General features: G+C 39.4%; 1 protein-coding gene across 2 annotated transcripts; it reads right to left on the reverse strand.

The window, feature by feature from the left end:
• Window positions 1-1,529: 1,529 nt before the first annotated feature.
• Window positions 1,530-22,411, reverse strand: LOC110453125 (ergothioneine biosynthesis protein 1-like). Of its 2 annotated transcripts, XM_021501961.1 has the most exons (19): window positions 22,316-22,411; window positions 19,652-19,785; window positions 17,230-17,294; window positions 16,813-16,925; window positions 16,154-16,222; window positions 15,892-16,032; window positions 14,049-14,175; window positions 13,619-13,736; window positions 12,856-13,019; window positions 11,981-12,104; window positions 10,871-11,018; window positions 10,069-10,155; window positions 9,715-9,879; window positions 9,231-9,414; window positions 8,210-8,469; window positions 5,459-5,602; window positions 4,613-4,691; window positions 3,048-3,156; window positions 1,530-2,327 (listed from the first exon to the last, which is right to left on the reverse strand). In XM_021501961.1, exons 2-19 carry the CDS (start codon window positions 19,723-19,725, stop codon window positions 2,237-2,239), a joined length of 2,262 nt encoding a protein of 753 aa, XP_021357636.1. In that variant the 5' UTR covers window positions 19,726-19,785; window positions 22,316-22,411; the 3' UTR covers window positions 1,530-2,236. The 2 variants fall into 2 exon arrangements, with proteins under 2 accessions (XP_021357636.1, XP_021357637.1); XM_021501962.1 differs by lacking the exons at window positions 15,892-16,032; window positions 16,154-16,222; window positions 16,813-16,925; ... (1 more) ...; window positions 19,652-19,785; window positions 22,316-22,411 and adding an exon at window positions 14,562-14,654.
• Between the last annotated feature and the right edge of the window lie 554 nt (window positions 22,412-22,965).

Consider the following 22,965-nt stretch of genomic DNA (forward strand, 5'->3'; position numbering starts at 1 on the left):
GTTTACGTCACCAAAATCACAGACTTCTGTCCGTATAACGGACTTTTTAAGTATTGTTTACATCACCAACACTTCAGACTTCTGTTCGTATAAATACTCTATCATAACCTCAAGCGATAAGGACATGGTAAGTAAAGGAGATAACCTCTATCATATTCTCAAGCAATCCAAACATGGTAACCAAAGGGAGATAACCTCTATCATAACCTGAAGCAATCCAAACATGGTAACCAAAGGGAGATAACCTCTATCATAACCTGAAGCAATCCGGTAACACGTGGTTGAGCACCGGTTGCTTTGTGGGGGTCAGGTGGTCATTGATCTCTATTTTAACGGCAAATGTCATTATTACAATATGACCTTTTAACAAAGACATAAGAAAAAATATGTACAAAGGTCATATGTCATAGTTATGATTTCTCATAGAATGATATTTGAACTTGCTACTTCAGCCACAAACCGCTTTTTGTCGGACGTCTCATTTGGGCAAGGCAGTAGCAAATTCTGTACAAGACAGGGATGTTGTTATCTTGATATATAAATGGTTATATATGCTATAATAAGTTTGGGTTTAATAGCCCTCTTCTGTCCCTGTATCAATGAAGTGTGATCAAATGTCAAGTAGTCTTTTTTGCAGATTTAAGAAAAGAAAAAAATGTCAGATTTTTGATATGCATCCTTCTATTAAGGTTTGCATTTACATTAGGTATCAAAACAAAATCTGGCCCCGGTTACTCAAAGGTTGGTTAAAGTTCAAATGGTTGGTTCAAATCTTATAATATGAATTCATTGTACAACAAATCAAGAACATCAGATTAATGTCACTTGATTTGTTGAGATGAATATAAGATTGGAATTTGAGGATAATTTTTCTTTTAAATACCCTTCTTTCTTGTTGGCAACAATTTGAAATTCACTAACGATTAGTGAAAGTTAACCCACCTTTGAGCAATGTTAACTGGGGCCAGGAGTTTAAAGCCAGTCGAGGATTGCCTAGTGTATGTGTTCACAATATATTGTAGCATAGACTTCAAGTTGGTTACTTTTCTTAGCTTTATGGTTTTATGGGGGTCACCTAGTTCTTGACAAGGACTTCAACTGCAATGATGTAAGTGCCTATCTCTATCACATAACTGACCCAGCTTACTATGTCATACGCGCATGTCATAAATTTGGTAATAGAATCTTACATTCTTGTCCATATCATATTGAATTTATTACAGTCTTCAATAAATAAGGATTGACCTTCATTTTGACGGCATATACTGTACTGTACCATGAACGTAGTTATCAACAAACACATTATATGGTGCGCATGTCGTGTAAAATTATTAGACGAGTTTAATTTATATCTACCTCCTCACTCCTCACAGGTAGAGCTGACTATCAGGTACTATGTGGTACGCAGACAGCAGAGTTTAAAAAAAAAATCAATCTATTATCTTCCCAATCTTATCATGTGTTTAAACATCAGACACTGTTATGACTGAGTAGGAAACCACTTATAGATAAAACACAAGACAACAAAACTGTTATAAAGAAACTTTTATGCAATAAATATACACAAAATCTGGTCATAGTAGCACATGTTAATAAACCTACGGTACAAAGGGGCAACATCAGTAAATAGAGGAAGATAAGTACCATTCGGTCACATCAACAACAATCTCTTATCAAATGTCAAAACAAATAAGTGAATGAACGATATGGAACACAGTTTTTAAAAAAAAATCACATCCATGCTCCCATATAACTGGGAGTGCATAAACAACCACACAATCTTGTATGACTGGGCATTACAACAACGTCATATTGTTTTGAATAGCACATGTACATACAGAAGTCAACAAAAGTATAATCCATTGTTATCAAGACATGCAAAAAAAAGGGTATAAACTTGTCAGCTCTTGTATACTATACAACACAACAGCATGCTATCTCCACGAAAACGTCGGATTAAAGTTGTGATATCTGTGAATCACAACACAAAAGTAAAGTTTGTCTCCATGGAAACGTAGGGTTAAAGTTGCAATATCTATAAACTACAACACAAAAAGACACTTTCCCTCCAGGAAAAAAATCACAGTTTTGTTAGTAAAACTATTACTTTTTTTGTAGATATCAAAATTATTTGAATATTTTTCTCACAAAACAATGTCAGTAACATGATCACTTTGATAATAACAAACAGATAAATTATCTGCTACAGTTTCTGTCTTTCTGCCAAGGTCCAGCCTCAACCCTTCAGGGACCACACAGTTACCGTGGCAACCGTTTTCCCTCCACATTTCTCATAAGGCACTTCCTGGATACAGACACATTTCAGTCTGAAATAGGAGAGAAATAAAAACATCAAGTATAAACTTGAGAAAATATCAATGCTAGTTTGTTTATAGGTACAAAGAATATAAGCTATTACATAAAATTTGTCTGAATAAAAAAATATATATTTCAAATATAAAATCTATCGGTGAACAACGGTTGCCCTAGAAGTCTAGAGCATGTGTCAGGTTTGAACTCCAATGAGCAAAGAGGAGTACTGCTGATTCAACTCCAAAGCCTGTATTCACTGTCCCTCTACATTTGTTTTTTCCTAAACAGTTACCTCCCCTTATCTTTAGATATTCCCGTTAGCCAGGTATTTCAGTCCATAAGAGCAATGGTATAACAATCTGAAGTCCAGGGTTCAAATCGCGGTCTAGCCCCACTCTATTTGATAACACAGAACACTATTGTTGATTATATATTGCGTAATTTATCTTTTTATTTCCCAATTTTTATTTTTAAGTCCCGCAAGTTTTTTTGTTTTTTTTAAAGAAATGACCTATCAAAGCTCTAGTTGTGCCGTAAAAATGGTTTCCAGTTCTTAATTACACTTTCTGGCAATGGTATGGGGATACTTAAGAAGTTACACTGTAGACAAGAAAATGTTGACAAATTGAGCAGACGACAGGTAAATAAAGACAAATCCTTTCCAAGGAAATAGTTCATATCAAATGATACTTTATCAAACAGAATCAACATATTTACGAAGACAGAATGGTTACCTGTTGTCCAAGTGAGGGGCGAGTGCATCTCGGCCCCAGGTTTCGTCCTCAGACACGATTACAACTATCCCGTTTTCTTCAATGATTTCCCACATTCTTACCAGCCAAGCTAGAAAAACATAAAATCATACAGTCATATCATGTCTGTGACAAAACAAGCTTTTCAACACTCTATCAACACTAGAACACTGACAGGTCAGGAAGGACACAATGAAATACAGGTCGATCATATTGGATATCAGAATATCGGTTATAAGGTACATGTATTATCCTTTCATGTTATGGGACAGGTAATATTTACTACCAAGTATAAACAAAATCAGACCGACAGAATGGCACTCACTGCCCATATGGCCTCAGCAAATCAGAAGTCATATCATCTAAAACAATTTTGATTGGGTATTTACCATGTAGTCTATTCACTAAGTACCATTTACCACAGAGTATAAATAAATTGAGTGTACCAATAAAATGAAAATAATAGCTGTACATGTCTTAACCAATCAGAAACAACAAATGGTGGCCATCTTGTATTGGAGATCCAGGTAAAAAGGTAGTTAACGTAGGTCTTGATGTGAGGGAAAACCTGAGTACCAGGAACATGCAGATGACCCAATACCTTTTCACCTCCGATTGGAGAACTGAATCCTCTAGGGCCTCTTGGTGAAAGGTGAGTGGGCTATCCAATACTCTACCTGACCACCTTTGTGTACAAGTTTTTATATATATCAGTAAGTATAAGGAAGGATCATCACTCTATTTGGGCTGAACTCAATCTGAATGAGAGTTTTTGTATCATTTGAGCATGGGTGTTATCTACGTTGTTAACTAGAGTTGCCTAAATATGAGTGAGAGTTGTCTACTGTCAGGTCTGAGAAGGATTACCAAAAGTGCCCAAAACTAAGTGGGAGTTGTCTTCCTTTTGGTGCCAGAGTTGTCTACCTTTGGGTGTTAGAGTTGTCTACCTTTTGGTGTAAGAGTGGTCTACCTTTTGGTGTTAGAGTGGTCTACCTTTTGGTGTTAAGAGTGGTCTACCTTTGGGTGTTAGAGTTGTCTACCTTTGGGTGTTACAGTTGTCTACCTATGGGTGTTAGAGTTGTCTGCCTTTGGGTGCGAGAGTTGTCTACCTTTGGGTGTTAGAGTTGTCTACCTTTGGGTGTGAGAGTTGTCTACCTTTGGGTGCGAGAGTTGTCTACCGTTTGGTGTTAGAGTGGTCTACATTTTGGTGTTAGAGTGGTCTACCTTTTGGTGTAAGAGTGGTCTACCTTTTGGTGTTAAGAGTGGTCTACCTTTTGGTGTTAGAGTGGTCTACCTTTGGGTGTTAGAGTTGTCTACCTATGGGTGTGAGAGTTGTCTACCTTTGGGTGCGAGAGTTGTCTACCTTTGGGTGTTAGAGTTGTCTACCTTTGGGTGTGAGAGTTGTATACCTTTGGGTGCGAGAGTTGTCTACCTTTTGGTGTTAGAGTGGTCTACCTTTTGGTGTTAGAGTGGTCTACCTTTTGGTGTTAAAGTGGTCTACCTTTCGGTGGAAGAGATGTCTACCTTTGGGTGTGAGATTTGCCTACCTTTGGGTGTGAGAGTTCGGCCCAGAAAAGTCATCACAATCAGGTTGTGCTTGCCAGTCTCATTTGGGACCCAGGTAAACTGCAGCGTGGAATACAAGCATAAATGATCACAAAATGGAAAGAAAATATACAGTTCAATTTTATTTGTTATTAAAGACTTTAAAACTAAAAGTTCACCTCGTACTTCAACACTTAAACCTCATGCATCTGTAAGTTTTATATAGAGTCCAACTTAATGTTTATTTTAAGTAATTTTAAGCTCATGGCATTCAGTGTAATATTCATAAGTGCTACCAGCAAAGGCTAATCCTCAAGAATTTAAACTATATACTGAATGTCTAAATAATCTGAGAGTTAAACCTCCCAAGGTCTGACTGTTCTATCCACTACACTACTGTTGACACTACGGGGGCCATTCATTAAATTCTGTCACGAGTGTCAGAAATCTCATATATGATGTAAAATATAGTTTGACCTTTCTATCACATTCCTTCCAAGTATCACCCCTTAGCAGAAAAACACACTTTCGCAATTGTGCTTTTCATGACTTTAACTCTGCGCAGTAGTCTCCCCTTGGTATACTGGCAAAACAAGGGGCCTGTTCGTTTATGCAGAACACCCCGTTTGTCTGTTTCTGAATGTAATAATTTTGGGTATAAATTCTGGCGGACCTGCAAATGTGTATGCAGGCCTTGCAAGGCTCCTCTTAAAGGCAGCATAAGATTACTAGGTCCAACCTTATTTAATAAACGAACAACTGTGGTCCGACCGGTTCAACCGTTAAACAAAAAACGGCCAAGGTCTGACTGTCTGATGTTAACTCGAAAGTAGCATTTGCCTGCTTACCTGTTTGAAAGTGACATTTTGGGATGGAGCATTGATTACGGCCGAGGTAACCTGACCATCTGGTCCTGTGAAAGCCATTTCTTCTCCGCGCTGTAGACGGAGAGCTGTGTCAATGAACCTGCCACTGTAGTCCACAGCCAGTATCTGTAAATGTGAGATCACTACTATTAACATCCACACAAGAACTGTGTCACTTACGGAGCTTTCTACACACCTCTACCTAATGCCTACTGGAACAACAACCTTCACACCATCATTTACTTAATACTGGTCAACAAAGCCTCAATATAGCTCTCAAGTACTCAAACCGGTGAACAGAGTCCAAAGTACTTACACTGGTGAACTGAGTCCCAAGTACTTACACTGGTGAACTGAGTCCCATGTACTTACACTGGTGAACTGAGTCCCATGTACTTACACTGGTGAACTGAGTCCCATGTACTTACACTGGTGAACTGAGTCCCATGTACTTACACTGGTGAACTGAGTCCCATGTACTTACACTGGTGAACTGAGTCCCATGTACTTACACTGGTGAACTGAGTCCCATGTACTTACACTGGTGAACTGAGTCCCATGTACTTACACTGGTGAACTGAGTCCCAAATACTTACACTGGTGAACTGAGTCCCATGTACTTACACTGGTGAACTGAGTCCCATGTACTTACACTGGTGAACTGAGTCCCATGTACTTACACTGGTGAACTGAGTCCCATGTACTTACACTGGTGAACTGAGTCCCATGTACTTACACTGGTGAACTGAGTCCCATGTACTTACACTGGTGAACTGAGTCCCATGTACTTACACTGGTGAACTGAGTCCCATGTACTTACACTGGTGAACTGAGTCCCATGTACTTACACTGGTGAACTGAGTCCCATGTACTTACACTGGTGAACTGAGTCCCATGTACTTACACTGGTGAACTGAGTCCCATGTACTTACACTGGTGAACTGAGTCCCATGTACTTACACTGGTGAACTGAGTCCCATGTACTTACACTGGTGAACTGAGTCCCATGTACTTACACTGGTGAACTGAGTCCCATGTACTTACACTGGTGAACTGAGTCCCATGTACTTACACTAGTGAACTGAGTCCCATGTACTTACACTGGTGAACTCAGTCTACAGTACTTAATATAAAAACACCAGTGAACGGAGTCCCAAATACTTACACTGGTGAACTGAGTCCCAAATACTTACACTGGTGAACTGAGTCCTAAGTACTTACACTGGTGAACTGAGTCCCAAGTACTTACACTGGTGAACTGAGTCCCAAGTACTTACACTGGTGAACTGAGTCCCAAGTACTTACACTGGTGAACTGAGTCCCAAGTACTTACACTGGTGAACTGAGTCCCAAGTACTTACACTGGTGAACTGAGTCCCAAGTACTTACACTGGTGAACTGAGTCCCAAGTACTTACACTGGTGAACTGAGTCCCAAGTACTTACACTGGTGAACTGAGTCCCAAGTACTTACACTGGTGAACTGAGTCCCAAGTACTTACACTGGTGAACTGAGTCCCAAGTACTTACACTGGTGAACTGAGTCCCAAGTACTTACACTGGTGAACTGAGTCCCAAGTACTTACACTGGTGAACTGAGTCCCAAGTACTTACACTGGTGAACTGAGTCCCAAGTACTTACACTGGTGAACTGAGTCCCAAGTACTTACACTGGTGAACTGAGTCCCAAGTACTTACACTGGTGAACTGAGTCCCAAGTACTTACACTGGTGAACTGAGTCCCAAGTACTTACACTGGTGAACTGAGTCCCAAGTACTTACACTGGTGAACTGAGTCCCAAGTACTTACACTGGTGAACTGAGTCCCAAGTACTTACACTGGTGAACTGAGTCCCAAGTACTTACACTGGTGAACTGAGTCCCAAGTACTTACACTGGTGAACTGAGTCCCAAGTACTTACACTGGTGAACTGAGTCCCAAGTACTTACACTGGTGAACTGAGTCCCAAGTACTTACACTGGTGAACTGAGTCCCAAGTACTTACACTGGTGAACTGAGTCCCAAGTACTTACACTGGTGAACTGAGTCCCAAGTACTTACACTGGTGAACTGAGTCCCAAGTACTTACACTGGTGAACTGAGTCCCAAGTACTTACACTGGTGAACTGAGTCCCAAGTACTTACACTGGTGAACTGAGTCCCAAGTACTTACACTGGTGAACTGAGTCCCAAGTACTTACACTGGTGAACTGAGTCCCAAGTACTTACACTGGTGAACTGAGTCCCAAGTACTTACACTGGTGAACTGAGTCCCAAGTACTTACACTGGTGAACTGAGTCCCAAGTACTTACACTGGTGAACTGAGTCCCAAGTACTTACACTGGTGAACTGAGTCCCAAGTACTTACACTGGTGAACTGAGTCCCAAGTACTTACACTGGTGAACTGAGTCCCAAGTACTTACACTGGTGAACTGAGTCCCAAGTACTTACACTGGTGAACTGAGTCCCAAGTACTTACACTGGTGAACTGAGTCCCAAGTACTTACACTGGTGAACTGAGTCCCAAGTACTTACACTGGTGAACTGAGTCCCAAGTACTTACACTGGTGAACTGAGTCCCAAGTACTTACACTAGTGAACTGAGTATTAAGTGCTTACACTGGTGAACTGAGTCTAAAGTACTTACACCCATAAACCTTTATTTCACACCGTACTTATATATACATTAGTCAACATAACCTTCACGTCATTAAGTACACCCTGTACTTACACTGTTGAACTTGGAGGCCAGGAGGAGAGGTCCACGGCCACTGCCAGATCCAAACCAGGCTGCTGACTTGGTGCCACACTTGTAGGTTCTTGTGTAGCTGCTACACAGGTCAGCCACCACACAGGGCAATGCATCTCTGTAACCAAACTCCTGTTCGAGAATCCCAGCCAACGCCTCCTTTCTATCATAATGATACTGTTGATTTGCGGTGTTTTTGCGGGTCAGCAAGTACTTGGTAGGGTCAATGGTCTCTGGAATGTCTGCAAACAATGAACACAATATTTGAGTCTTCCACTACAGAAAATTGAACCTCAAATTGTATCATCAGCATTCATTTTACGGCCGAAATTCCCATATCACAATCAATCTATTCAGAACAGATTTCCCCAAAATTGAATGCACCTGTTATACCACCAAACTTGGGTAATTCCATATTCTATGATCTTTCTAGAACGGTTATACATAAATCCATTTATGGACCCCAATAACACCACTGCACTATGTCACAGAAATTCACTTGTCGGTCATCAATTTCACAGCTACATGATGGGAGATCAGTTTTAAGGCTCCGACACAGGTTATCTGGAGATCAGGGTTGGAGCCCTGTGTCAGAGCCAGATGAACCAGTGTCTGCACCTGATAACCTGTGTCGGAGCCCATTTACCTGTGTCAGAGCCTGATGACCTGTGTCTGCACCTGATAACCGTGTCGAAGCCCATTAATCTGTGTCAGAGCCTATTAACCTTTGTCTGCACCTGATAACCTGTGTCGGAGCCCATTAATCTGTGTCAGAGCCCATTAACCTTTGTCTGCACCTGATAACCTGTGTCGTAGCCCATTAACCTGTGTCAGAGCCAGATAATTATATAACCTGTGTGGGAACCTGATTACCTGTGTTTGAGTCTGGATATTGTCGGGAGTTTGGACCATATCAAAAGTTTAACATGTACTGTGTTGTAAAATATATATAAAACCCATGAATTTGATCCATATGACCCCAAACACAAACTTGTGACCTCACCTTGTTCTCCGACTCCCAGCACAAACACTTCCATGTCCAAGTGGGCCACTGGAATGTCAATTTTCTGTTTAGTTCCAGTAAGAGGTCGAGCTATGCGAAAGCCACAATGCTGGATAAAATGTCGACGGAATCCTAACCGCGTAAATTTGGAGCCGTAGGCACCAGTTGAAATCCATGATCCATTCTACAAAATAACGAGTAAACACTAAATTAGGACTCTACGTACTGCATACATACAGTGAATAAAGCGATATTAAAGAGAATGCGGGGAAACGAAATTGATATATCAAACTCTGCGCACAAAGAAACTTCTTTTTATTGTTACATGTATTCCATGAACACGAAATTCATGAATTAATAATATGATTTTCCAGATTGATTAGATGACATTTTGACCTTTACAGGCTAAGACAAAAAAGGAGATGATACAGATATAGTAACTGCCTGTAAGACCTAGATGACAGGTGTACTGTAGGTTACGAACCAGCATGATATTGTGTCGGCCGTCAAAACATGGAGTGGAATAATCGTCATACAGGTAGTGAGACTCGAACCCATTCAACCCGTTGAAATGGTCTTCTGTCCACTCCGAGACGTTTCCATAAAGGTCATGGAAACCAAGGTCAGACTCTGCATTCATGTTTACTGGCTGTGAAAGTAAATATATAAAATTATTGTTCTTCCGAGTCTTCAATAGGTGTTATAGTTATAGGCTACAAAAAACATTAAGTAAAATTTTTGTTGTTATATTTATGTTAGTCGATCATAAATGGCAGTCATGGGTTCATATATATTTGACCTTTGATCCTATTTAACAGGATGACGTCAAGGTACATACCGTGGACGACCCGTACAACAAGTTGTTGTTGGCCCCCGAATTCTTTTGGAAGATGACATCAGACATCACATCACAGCTGGTCTGCAGCTGGAAACGTAACAACATAATGATACAGTTATGGAGACAAACATTCAAATAGTTTTCTCACCTTATTTACACGATACAGTTTTAGTGCCATCATGTCACTGCAGGTATAGACAGAACTTGAATGAATAACTATGTGGAAATCCGCGCTTTGCTGCAAAGGCAGGTTGGCACCGAGATTTTAAATAGAATCATACAACCTTACATCAATATGGATCATTAGAAAAAAATGTGCCATTTATAGTAATTGGGGCACTGTGGTCTTGATTTTGATCTCCGAACTCTATTTTTGTTAAACCAATTCTAAGGTCATATCTCTATAACATAAGCATATTGCAGTGACCTCTCTTGACCTCACAATTACAATAACGGAAAAAGTCTCAAAAATGGTTTTATTTTTGATTGTTAACCAAAATCTAGGTCATGCACGTGCACAGCGACCTAATTTTGGTAGGCAAAACACTTAGCTTTGTCTCCCAAACATAAACATACCTTGATGGTCCTACATCAATATGAGCAGGAGAAAAACTCCAACACCAGGTTATGTGGATTTGGTGAAAAGACAACCCCTAATTAGAACACCAAATTTCTAATGCCCACAAAGCTTTTATATCAATACTCTTTAAAGAGACCGCCTCTGTTAATAAGGGAACACTGCATGTCTACACTGGTGTGTAGTGTGTAGCTCCCGTCTTTGTGACAACCTATCACTACTAACCTCTGATCCCCTCATAGCGATGTATTCGGCCTCTGTGGGGACACGGAAGTCTTGCCCCTTCCAGGCACAGTAAGCGCGAGCTTCGTGATAGTTCACATCCACAGGCCAGTCCAGAGGCATGTTGATCTCGTCAAACATGGCCCGATATCTGTAACCAATGTAATAACAATGTTACTAATCAAGCTTGTTACTAACCAATAACACCATGTTACTATAATCAAGCTTGTTACTAACCCATAACACTGTTACTAACTAACCAACCTCATTACTAATAAACCTTGTTACTAACCAATCACACTATGTTACTAATAAACCTTGTTACTTACCAATCACACTATGTTACTAATCAACCTTGTTACTAACCAATCTGACTATTTAACTTACCATCCCTGTTACTAGCCAACCTTGTCATTAATCAATCTGACACTGTTAGTCTACAACCTTACAGCGTAACTAACCAATTAAAATGTCGATAACCAACTTTAGTGTTACTAGCCAAGCTGAAAGTGTTACTTACCAACGTTATTACTAACCTACCTTGTTACTTGCCAACCTTATTCTGTTAGTCTACAACCTAACACTACTACCAACCAATCAGACGATGTTTACTTACCAACCTTGTTACTAACCAATCAGATGATGTTTACTTACCAACCTTGTTACTAACCAATCACACTATGTTACTTGTTACCAACAAAACTTGTTACTAACCAACCTTATTCGGTTTACAACCTGATGAATGGCATAATATATGCAACCAACCATTCAATGTCAATAACCAACCATACTGTATATTATTTAACAACTAAGTAAGATTACAAGGTACCTAAAACAGTAATTCACCACTTACATTATTACCTAAGCCCCCATGATGAGCTTCCATTAATCGGGAGGACCAACAGAAATGACAGTTTTTTGTAATGAAGTCTTTTTTTAAGACCCCTGTCCCACTGCACTGTAGTTTTTTGTATAAACCATAACCTCAACTTAATCTCAGACAAACACTGAACATAGAGCTTCTTCTATGTTTGCGAGTTTGAGTTGTTAGCGAGCTGTAGACGGACGCTAGAAGACTGACCTCACACGACTATATACAACTGGCTGTCTCACCTGTAGGGCATCACATCGCCATTGGTGTAGCCGTTGCTGTTGCTGTTGCCGTTGGATTCGTTGGATATTTTTGGTGAGCAATGCGAGTGAGACGACAGAGCCGATCCACAATTGGACTTACAGCCTGGAAACAAACACGACAGAATCAGTAATATATATATGTCTGAATCACAAAACACCCCTGGAAATCATCACCTCTCAACATTGGGGTTCTCAAAGAAATATACTGTCTTCATAAGAATTGTTTAAAGATAACAGATTTTTCACAAGAAAAAATAGATTATTGTTACATGATGATTATACCACATTACTAAGGTCAAATGACACCTTACCAAAGTCAAATGACACCTAACCAAGGTCAAATGACATGTAACCTGGGTCAATTGACACCTTACCCAGGTCAAATGACACCTTACCCATAACAAATGACACCTTACCGAGGTCAAATGACACCTAACCAAGGTCAAATGTCACCTTACCAACGTCAAATTACACCTTACCAGTGTCAAATGACTTCTGACACAGGTAAAATGACAGATACCCTCTGTTCTGCAGACTAGTATACTGAGGAGACGTCTGGTTACACAGACAACACAGTTGTAAGTTTTACGGAGCTGAATCAGCCATTGAATGAACATCAAATTCAGGGTTCACAACATGCTCATTCAGCACAGTAACCCTCAGCAGCAGCAGCATTGATGAAAAGTTCATCTATGTAGCACTTTTAAATATACAGTGAAACAATTCTTCTTAACCAGCTGCATGCTGTGGACAGATGGACACGGTTTGTATCTACCACCAACTTTGTAGGTCAGGGGGTAACCAATGTCAGACGAAACCTACCCTATTCATATGACATACGATTCCGACAGTACCTTTATCACATGTCCAGAAGACGGGGTGTTGTACCTGGCGAAATGACCGCCACTCCCATCCCTCTGGTGTCCAGTATGTCTTGTTGTTGTAGCCTCCGTCCAAAACAAACTCCATGAACTGACCGTTGGTTACAGGGTACTTGCTCACCTCAAACTTGGGCACTCTGAAATGTGACCAGTGAACATGGTAACACATATATATACAGATGAAACAGACTCTGAAAACAGACCCGAGACCCCAATCATCGTTCATTTTCTGAAACCAATAGGCCATTAATGGCTACAATACCCAGATGAAGAAATCCTCTAGGTCTTTGTCAACAATGTCAAATGATCATGTGAGTTAGAGATTTCACACATAGCTTTCCAAGTCCTATATCTAGCAAAGGCAGATACGAGAGAAGGAAGGTACACAACCCTGGACATATTTCCCGCCCCTATGCGTTGATAGAGAAACACTGGCGGTCTGGCTGATCATACACCAGTGTTTATAGCTAGCAATGTAACTGGAGGCTAACTATGATACCCGCACATCCCACGGTAAGCAAAAAAACTATCGATTCAACCCCCATTATAAACGGTTAATGAAAACAAAACGAATAAATTATACCCAGGTGCACAGGTATGAAGTCAACATGTCTGAATGAAAAAATAATACCTGGATGCACAACAACTTTGGTTCAAATTGGCCCAATAGGTTGGGTTTTTTTGAGAGGGGGGTGGGGGGGTAATCTGATATCACCATGGCAACTTCTAGACTCACCTGTATGTCGTCGCCCCATACTCATTGTCCCAGCCAAACGACGGGAAACCGTCTGGTTTCCCGACCGTCACTGTCACTGCATCCACAGTAATCAAAGGATTTGTCTTCACTCTCCTACCTAACAACAATCATTATTATAGAAGAAGCAAGGTTTTTACGTAAAACTTTGTGCTTGATTCAGTATAGATTGATGAACGAATTCAGGAACCAGTTACGTACATATTACCAGGTGATTCAATCCAACTTTACAGTGTCTAGGGCTTCCTAAAGATAACAATTCTCATAAATGTATAGAAATTCATAATCAGAGAGTTTTCATAATGAGGCATTCTCTGGACTTATTTACAGTGCAAAGCTTTAATGATATACCTGGTAGAGATAAAATGTCATCTGGCTGTCATACACCAAACACAACAAACCTATGGCTTACCATGCTTCAGGGGACCATAAACCCAGCCATTTGGCTTGGTTACCATGTCGGTAGGAAGCTGGCGAATGAGGACGGAGGACGTCTCGATGTGGATCCTCTCATGCTCCATGCCCATTAGCAGTGCCCACTGTCATGGGAGGATAGGGAATTAACTTACTGATTATTGATATGTACGTGTATCTTATTACTTTGTTAAAGAGCATTGTGATGCTTCACCATTGTACACACACATACTGTACCAAATGTCTGATCACTGCTTTCAATTTTATATTGACACTAGTACTACATAAATACAACTGAAAAAGTTTAAAAAAAATTATAGTGTGGAAATGCTCGTATATTAGCAATTGTAGATATACAGTGATTGCCCACATGAAAATGTCCATACCGTGATCAGTTTAAAGACTCACAGCCCAAACAGCCATGGGCTATCTTTGTTGATAATCCAATCATCTTATACTACGTACCCATGGGTGGTCCTTGGTGATCATAAGATCATCTAAAGCTATGTACCCAAGGGTTGTCCTTGGTGATAATCTGATCATCTAAAGCTACGTACCCAAGGGTTGTCCTTGGTGATAATCTGATCATCTAAGCTACGTACCCGAGGGTTGTCCTTGGTGATAATCTGATCATCTAAAGCTACGTACCCAAGGGTTGTCCTTGGTGATCATAAGATCATCTAAAGCTACGCATCCATGGGTTATCCTTGGTGATAATTAGAATATCTAACGCTATGTATCTATGGGTTGTCCTTGGTGATCATAAGATCATCTAAAGCTACGTACCCATGGGTTGTCCTTGGTGATTATAAGATTATCTAAAGCTACATACCCATGGGTTGTCCTTGGTGATCATTAGATCATATAAAGCTACGTACCCAAGGGTTGTCCTTGGTGATCATAAGATCATCTAAAGCTACGTACCCATGGGTTGTCCTTGGTGATTATAAGATCATCTAAAGCTATGTACCCATGGGTTGTCCTTGGTGATTATAAGATTTTCTAAAGCTACATACCCATGGGTTGTCCTTGGTGATCATAAGATCATCTAAAGCTATGTACCCAACGGTTGTCCTTGGTGATAATCTGATCATCTAAGCTACGTACCCAAGGGTTGTCCTTGGTGATTATAAGATTATCTAAAGCTACGTACCCATGGGTTGTCCTTGGTGATCATAAGATCATATAAAGCTACGTACCCATGGGTTGTCCTTGGTGATTATAAGATTTTCTAAAGCTACATACCCATGGGTTGTCCTTGGTGATTATAAGATTTTCTAAAGCTACATACCCATGGGTTGTCCTTGGTGATCATAAGATCATCAAAGCTACGTACCCAAGGGTTGTCCTTGGTGATCATAAGATCATCTAAAGCTCCGTACCCATGGGTTGTCCTTGGTGATCATAAGATCATCTAAAGCTACGTAACCAAGGGTTGTCCTTGCTGATCATAAGATCATCTAAAGCTACGTACCCATGGGTGGTCCTTGGTGATCATTAGATCATCTAAAGCTACATGCCCATGGCTTGTCCTTGGTGATTATAAGATCATCTAAAGCTACGTACCCATGGGGTGTCCTTGGTGATCATAAGATCATCTAAAGCTATGTACCCAAGGGTTGTCCTTGGTGATAATCTGATCATCTAAAGCTGCGTACCCATGGGTTGTCCTTGTTGATCATTAGATCATATAAAGCTATGTACCCAAGGGTTGTCCTTGGTGATAATCTGATCATCTAAGCTACGTACCCAAGGGTTGTCCTTGGTGATCATAAGATCATCTAAAGCTACGTACCCATGGGTGGTCCTTGGTGATCATTAGATCATCTAAAGCTACGTACCCAAGGGTTGTCCTTGGTGATAGGTAGTTCTAGTGGTGTGTCCTGGATCATCTTAAGGATGACACTTCTCACTGCCCGCCTGTACTCCACGACTTTGTCCAGAGAAGGCCACTGGTAGCTCCCTCCCATACGATAGTTCTCCTGAAATGGTAAGTCAGCCCTTATCACTGTTTCAAAGAGGAAACATTTTTCAGATTTTTTTTTCGTTCTGCAGCCATGCATTCAATCGAAGATGACCAAGTCAATACTGTTATATACATACCGTATCATCCCAGGACATTTCATCAACACCCGTCTCAAACATGGTCTCAAACTCCAGGTCTACCCGCTCCTGTAACCAAACAACATGGAAGTTATAGATATTTGAAAATTGCGAACTCTAAGTTTTCACGCAATGATCAGCAAAAAAGGTCACAAAGTGAACATTTTCACACACGAAAGTGTAGAAGGCTTCCTACCTTGAGTAATCTGACCATATGGCGAATTGTCAGTATAGAGGGGTTCGTATCTTGAGTAATCCGAACAATACAGAGAATTGTCAGTATAGAAGGGTTCCTACCCTGAGTAATCTGACCAATAGGGAAAATTGTCAATATAGAGGGTTCGTACCGTCAGTAATCCTGACCAATAATGAGAATTGTCAGTAAGGAGGTGTTCATACCGTCAGTAATCCTGACCCATAATGAGAACTGTCAGTAAGGAGGTGTTCAAACCGTCAGTAATCCTGACCAATAATGAGAATTGTCAGTAAGGAGGTGTTCGTACCGTCAGCAATCCTTACCAATAATGAGAATTGTCAGTAAGGAGGTGTTCATCCCGTCAGTAATCCTGACCAATAATGAGAACTGTCAGTAAGGAGGTGTTCATACCGCCAGTAATCCTGACCAATAATGAGAACTGTCAGTAAGGAGGTGTTCGTACCTGGATGAGTCCAGCCAGCATAAGCTTGTTAATGTACACAGATGCTGTGTGGGCAAAGTAGAATATCAGGGGGAGTCTCAGCCTGTCTGGACATGTGTAGAACACAGACTCGTCTACAACACAAATACATCACCCAGCTCATTAATACCTAATTAACCAGGAATGTCACACATTTGTAAGTTTTTAATTTCTGTATTTAGATAATAAGCGAGTGATCCTTTTTAAATCAAGTTTTATAATCGAAACAAACAAACAATTATTTCATTCAAATATGTAAATATTGAATTTTTTAGTTGACCAAAATGTAAGAATTTTTAGTTGACCAAAATTTAAGAATTTTAATTGTTGGAAGGAAAATTTGGCTTATCTCCGCCACAGTAGACATGCAAAGCAATACCAGCCTTCACGGAGATTTACCTCGCAATGATGAGAAGAGAGACTCGTTCAAGTCGTAGCTGTTTTCAAAGTAATCCCGCAGTTGTCTGTAAATTATATATTCAGGTTTAGGGACAAAAGGAACCCAAAAGGGTTCAAATTTCAATCTTTGTCACAGTTTCTTTCTAAAATAGTGCTTTCAGTATCATGCTAATTTCTAGTTTCCTGAACAAAAACAAACGTGTCTACTGAAGACATTTTGTAAAAAAAATATCCTCTAAAAATAGTTACTTAAAAAATGTGTGAATGATATCAGTATCCCTTAAATCCTGTCACTGTCTACTTAATTAGCAATTCACATGTATAATAAGTTAAAGAAAAAAAGAAAACATTTATGACATGTCGGCCATAAAATGATCCTTATCTTCATAGACATATCACTACTAACTTGCATTGCTGTGTACATAGATACAGACCACTACTGCAATCCCATTGCCCACTTTCTACTGACCGATTGAAAATTAGATGTCCAAATATGGCTGGAAAATAGTGGTCATCAAACATATCTAAGTTTTGATGCAAGAAAATTTCTCACAAAGTTTTCTATTAATTATTTAAAATTTAAGATATTAAAAAGACACTGTGTGACCATTCAAATCCATAACACTAAAAATCACTGTTCAATAACCCTGGTTATCAAACTTTTCCATGCTTTCATGGTACTCTATAACATGAAATGTTCGTTGTGTATAAGCATTCGTGGGTTTTGTGGTCGCTATTGAACCACGAAAATAAATACAACAAATTTGAATGATATACGTGTCCACTGTTTGTTAATATAGGATATCCACAAAAACGTGTGCCACAAAACTATCTTAAAGGCTTCAAACCACGAAGGAAAGTACCCACAAACATTTCGTGTTATACAGTAATTGATCTTGTTATAAAGTTTGAATTTTATCCATCCATAACTACTAAAGATATTCAGCAAACACTTGATGCCCACTCAGATGAAAACATATGTCCCATCTTAGATGGGCTTATAAACGTATAAGAGCGGATTGGTTGAGTGGTTAAAACACTCCAGCCGTCCATGCAAGCGGCCGGAGTTCGATAACCGAAGTCACCGTACGCATGGACATTTAGAGAAAGTGTTTTTCTCCTGTCCACACCACTTCAACAACCCAGGTGGAGTATAAAATGATCTGGGATGGGTGTTGCAGTATCTGTGCTGTAGCATTCAAGTGATGTGGCACTATAAATGATACCGTTGGAAGCACGGTCCTAGGACAAACAGAACACAATACATCTCCAGCACACACGCAGACATACACATATAGGGAGATATTGCCAGGTGGCATAGGACTCAAAGTAGCTAGCGACTGATAAGGCAGCTAATGCAAATTCCTCTAAATTGTATTGATTAATGTATATTGAATTAATTGTATATCTATGTATTGTAAAGCACTTTAGAGTGGCTTATGTTAGCTTGATAGGGTACTATGTTGTATATTTTTATTATTATTATACTAATGTTGCTTTATAAATGTGCCACATTCGCCATAATTAGCACTCAGGGCACTTAAAAATTGGCTTTAGAAGGGGTCGAACTTGCTTATCAGAGTAATACAATTGTGAGTTGTGATAGAAAAGTTGTGCAACTTAACCATTGTTGTCACAAAGGGTCATTATAAACATTCCGGTGTGGTTAGAGACTTGGAAGCCAAAGGTTTCATCTGCTTCACAGGAAGTTCAGCCATGTTTACCTTACATAAATCTCTGCTTTGAAGTGTACTTTAATTTTAAACACTATAAATTTTTGACTGGGTCAAGTCAGGTCTTTGGGGGGGGGGNNNNTCTCAGGGGTCTATGTAATTTTCAATTCCTCTGGAAAGGGGGTAGGGGCACTTATAGGAGAAGGGGCGGTAATTACCACGAATGCGGTATGCCAAAATAAACTAGTCTAATGATGGCTGTAACTCATTTACATACACACAACTTGTGTTTTTACATGTATAGATAAATGACAAAAATTGATGCAGCTGTTTGCCATAAATCAATATATATACCCAACTATAGTGTGTCGCATTTTAAGATATATACATACATACAAATGTATATTAGGTAATTACTTTAAAGTTGGACTCTGGGAAATATATATTGAAACTGAGAATGGAGAATACTTGGTAACTACATGAGTAGAAAATAGTTGGGAAGTTTATAATTCAGAAATTTGTTCAAGTAAATCAACCGATCTAAATTAAATGTGGTATGCAAATCAGCTACAAATAGATTTCACAGAAGGTCAAACTTGACCTTAATCTTTGCATACACAATTTTTGACCAACTATCATGCAAATCAAACGATATTACGGAAATTTATGGAGTGGAAACAAAATGTACCACAGACAAATGATTGAAAGCTAACTCTGTAAGTGCTTTAGAAACAAAGAGGTTGACCTACTTTTTCGTACAGGATGTTAGGTCCGGAGGACGCAGGGAGTCGAAGGTCAGGTTTCCGGTCAGGATATTTGGCATCGTGACTGAAGCCGGGGAAAATTTACGGTAAGGTGATCAGGGACGCAGCACAAAAACTACCTGTAATGAAAATAAAATAGGTGACTGCGACACCGCACAAATACTACCTGGAAATTAAACACATCACACTGACGCAGCACGAAAACTACATGTAATGAAAATCAAACATGTTACAAAGATGCCGCACAAAAACTACCTAGAAATCAAACATGTTACAAAGACGCAGCACAAAAACTACCTGGAAATCAAACATGTTACAAAGACGCCGCACAAAAACTACCTGGAAATCAAACATGTTACAAAGACGCAGCACAAAAACTACCTGGAAATCAAACATGTTACAAAGACGCCGCACAAAAACTACCTGCATACAAATAGAATAAACGTTCTTGTGACGCACAGCAGGCAGCACATAATCCAAGTGTTCAGGGTTCAGGGGTCATTTATAGTCTTGTACTTACCTTAATCAATCAACAATACTGCAATACTGATAGAGATAATATTCCTAAGATATACATACAGTGGTCAGTCAAACATTTAGTCCTCTCGACAAAAATCAGACTTCATACCACATGTAATGATAAAGAGATCCCAGAAAGATCTTGTAACTGGTCTTCATTTACCTTACAGGTACTATTACCCATGCAGTCTCATGCTGGGAATCCTAAACAGGAATCGTGTTAGTTAACTTAAACCTTGTAATGTATGTCATTTGCCAAATGTTATTGTAAAAATAATTGCATAACTAAATGTAAAATGCTTACATTTTGTAATTATTACAAATTTAGAAGTGCTGTCAATCAGTATGTACAGCTACAGACCAAAGGGGAACTTACATATCAAATTTGGAAAAAATCCATCCAGTACATGTATACAAACTTTCTGTGAAATAGCAATAACAAATCTTAACTGTCAAAATCCAAGATGGCCACCTGATGGCCATTTTGTTTATTCTATCAGTCTAAAAGTTATACATGCACAGGAACCAACATATCAAATTTGAAAAAGTTTCTCGAATACACTTGCTGAGAAATAGCTGAAACAAACCGATAGTAAACTTACATATCTAATTTGAGAAAGATCCCTCCTGGACTTTCTGAGAAATAGTGATAACAAACCTTCACTGTCAAAATCCAAGATGGCCACCTGTCCGCCATTTAATCATCTGATCAGTCTCAAGAGTAAACATGCACAATAAGGGTCCAAGAGGAACTTACATATCAAATTTGAGAAAGAACACTCCTGGTCTTTCTGAGAAGCGATAACAAGAATTGTTAAATGACGGACGGACAACTGTTGTTAATACAATGCACAATGCTTGAGAGTTTTAGACTTTCCACACTAAATGAGGTTAACATCCCTTTATTCATAGGCATTTTCCTTACTGATAGAATCCCACTCTTCTGTTCCAAGTTGGAACTGGATCACACCTTCATTTTATACATCATGTAAGCCAACTGGCCAAAGGATATACAATGTACTACACATTTCTTTTGCATGAATTCCATTTTCCTTAGAGAAGGAAGGAGGTGGGCACAATTTACCTTCTGTCCAACATTAAGCACCTAGGCATGCAATGCTCCAGACTAGATTTAGTTGAAATGATTTCAGCAGTTCTGGACTAGTAGTGTTTAACAGAAAAATTGAAGAAGGCAGAAAGGATTATACACAATCGTCAGGTCAGCTAAAAAATTAAATGTCCACTTTTGACTAAATAGTGAAATTAAATATTTGGTTACTGCCCGAGTTTCCTCTAGCCCTAACACCCGACTTAGACATGTTGGCATATAGATATATATAGATATATTTTCATTTACTCAAATTATTATGGATTTGGTATTCGATAATAGAATTTACATAATCCATACACTTTTAAAGCTGTTTATAAGTGAGGGTTTTTTTGTTTGATTTTTGGTAAACTTACATTAACTCTACCTTTATTTATATTTCCTCTCCTAACGATGTTAGTGACCTGCAGTCTGACCACTGGTCCCAGCAGCAACACCGACAAGTCAAACACAGTAATGGCAAGCTAAGCAAACAACATGACGACCTCGTCCGAGACCGGTGGTCAGATATAGGTATACTGCCTTGACCCAATACACAAATAGGTGTGACCTTGTGTCTATTGCTGAATAAAGATTATCTATAGCCAGCACAACGGTCATACATATAACAACCAGCTGACCGAGCCTGTCCGTATAAACACACAAAGATAATGTCCTTGTCCGATATTTAGTATGTACATTACAACTTACCCAAGCTGTCGTCAGCACCGGTCAATTCACGTGACCTGTATTGGTCAGTGATCATGACCCGCCATATTTGTATTACCGATGATATATGATATAAACACAGAAAAGACATTTTAATTACATTTTACGTGTTCTCCTCTTGTGTAACAGTATATTACCGGAGACGCGCTGTGTGTGTGTTTACACAACCTGGTACATATGTGCCATGTGTCCTACAGAAAATGTTCATTACATAACTTTTGATGGTGTTATTTCTGTATAGTATTGTTTTGGTGTGTGTTGTGCTATTTAAATTGCTATCAGCAGGCTAATTGTCAGATAAGCATTCGACTTACCTTGCTACCAGACTGCAACACAAATCACTTGTATAAGCTTGCGCTAGCTAATGTTTATATATGTATATTTAGAGTTGATTACTGTGTGGTGTCGACCTATGGCTACCGATTGGTTCCCCAAAGTACACGCCTCCTTATCTGGTCGACACACCCCCGAACCGCCAAGGCCCATTCAGAATGCATTACATAAGGATACTAAAGGTTATTAATTTGCATAATTAGCATAACAAGGTACGAGGTGATAAACTAGAACAAAACACGTTTCACCATCCTAGAAATTCACCCACCCCACCCGAGCAGTATACATATGTATATACGTCATTGATATTATAAAAGATACCCTATTGTCAGGAATACACGATTATAAATATATTTATAGCGCTGTACTCAAAATTAAGAATCGTATATACATTCCCTTCCGTCTCATTATCCCCCCTCTCTCCCCTCTCTGATCTCTTGCTGTCTCTCTCCATCTCTCTCCTACTGACACATGATTGATTGATTGATAGGTTTTACGTCCGCTTCACTACCGAGTAGTTCGGTTAACGTGCAGACTGACACATTTCCCAGAGACGTATATATACTATTTTCGAGAGGGGTCCATTGTGTCATTCATTTAAATCGTTTTCAGAATTACATTTCACAGTGGT

This window comes from Mizuhopecten yessoensis, unplaced genomic scaffold (genome assembly GCF_002113885.1).
Source record: "Mizuhopecten yessoensis strain PY_sf001 unplaced genomic scaffold, ASM211388v2 scaffold7111, whole genome shotgun sequence".
Lineage (NCBI taxonomy): Eukaryota > Metazoa > Mollusca > Bivalvia > Pectinida > Pectinidae > Mizuhopecten > Mizuhopecten yessoensis.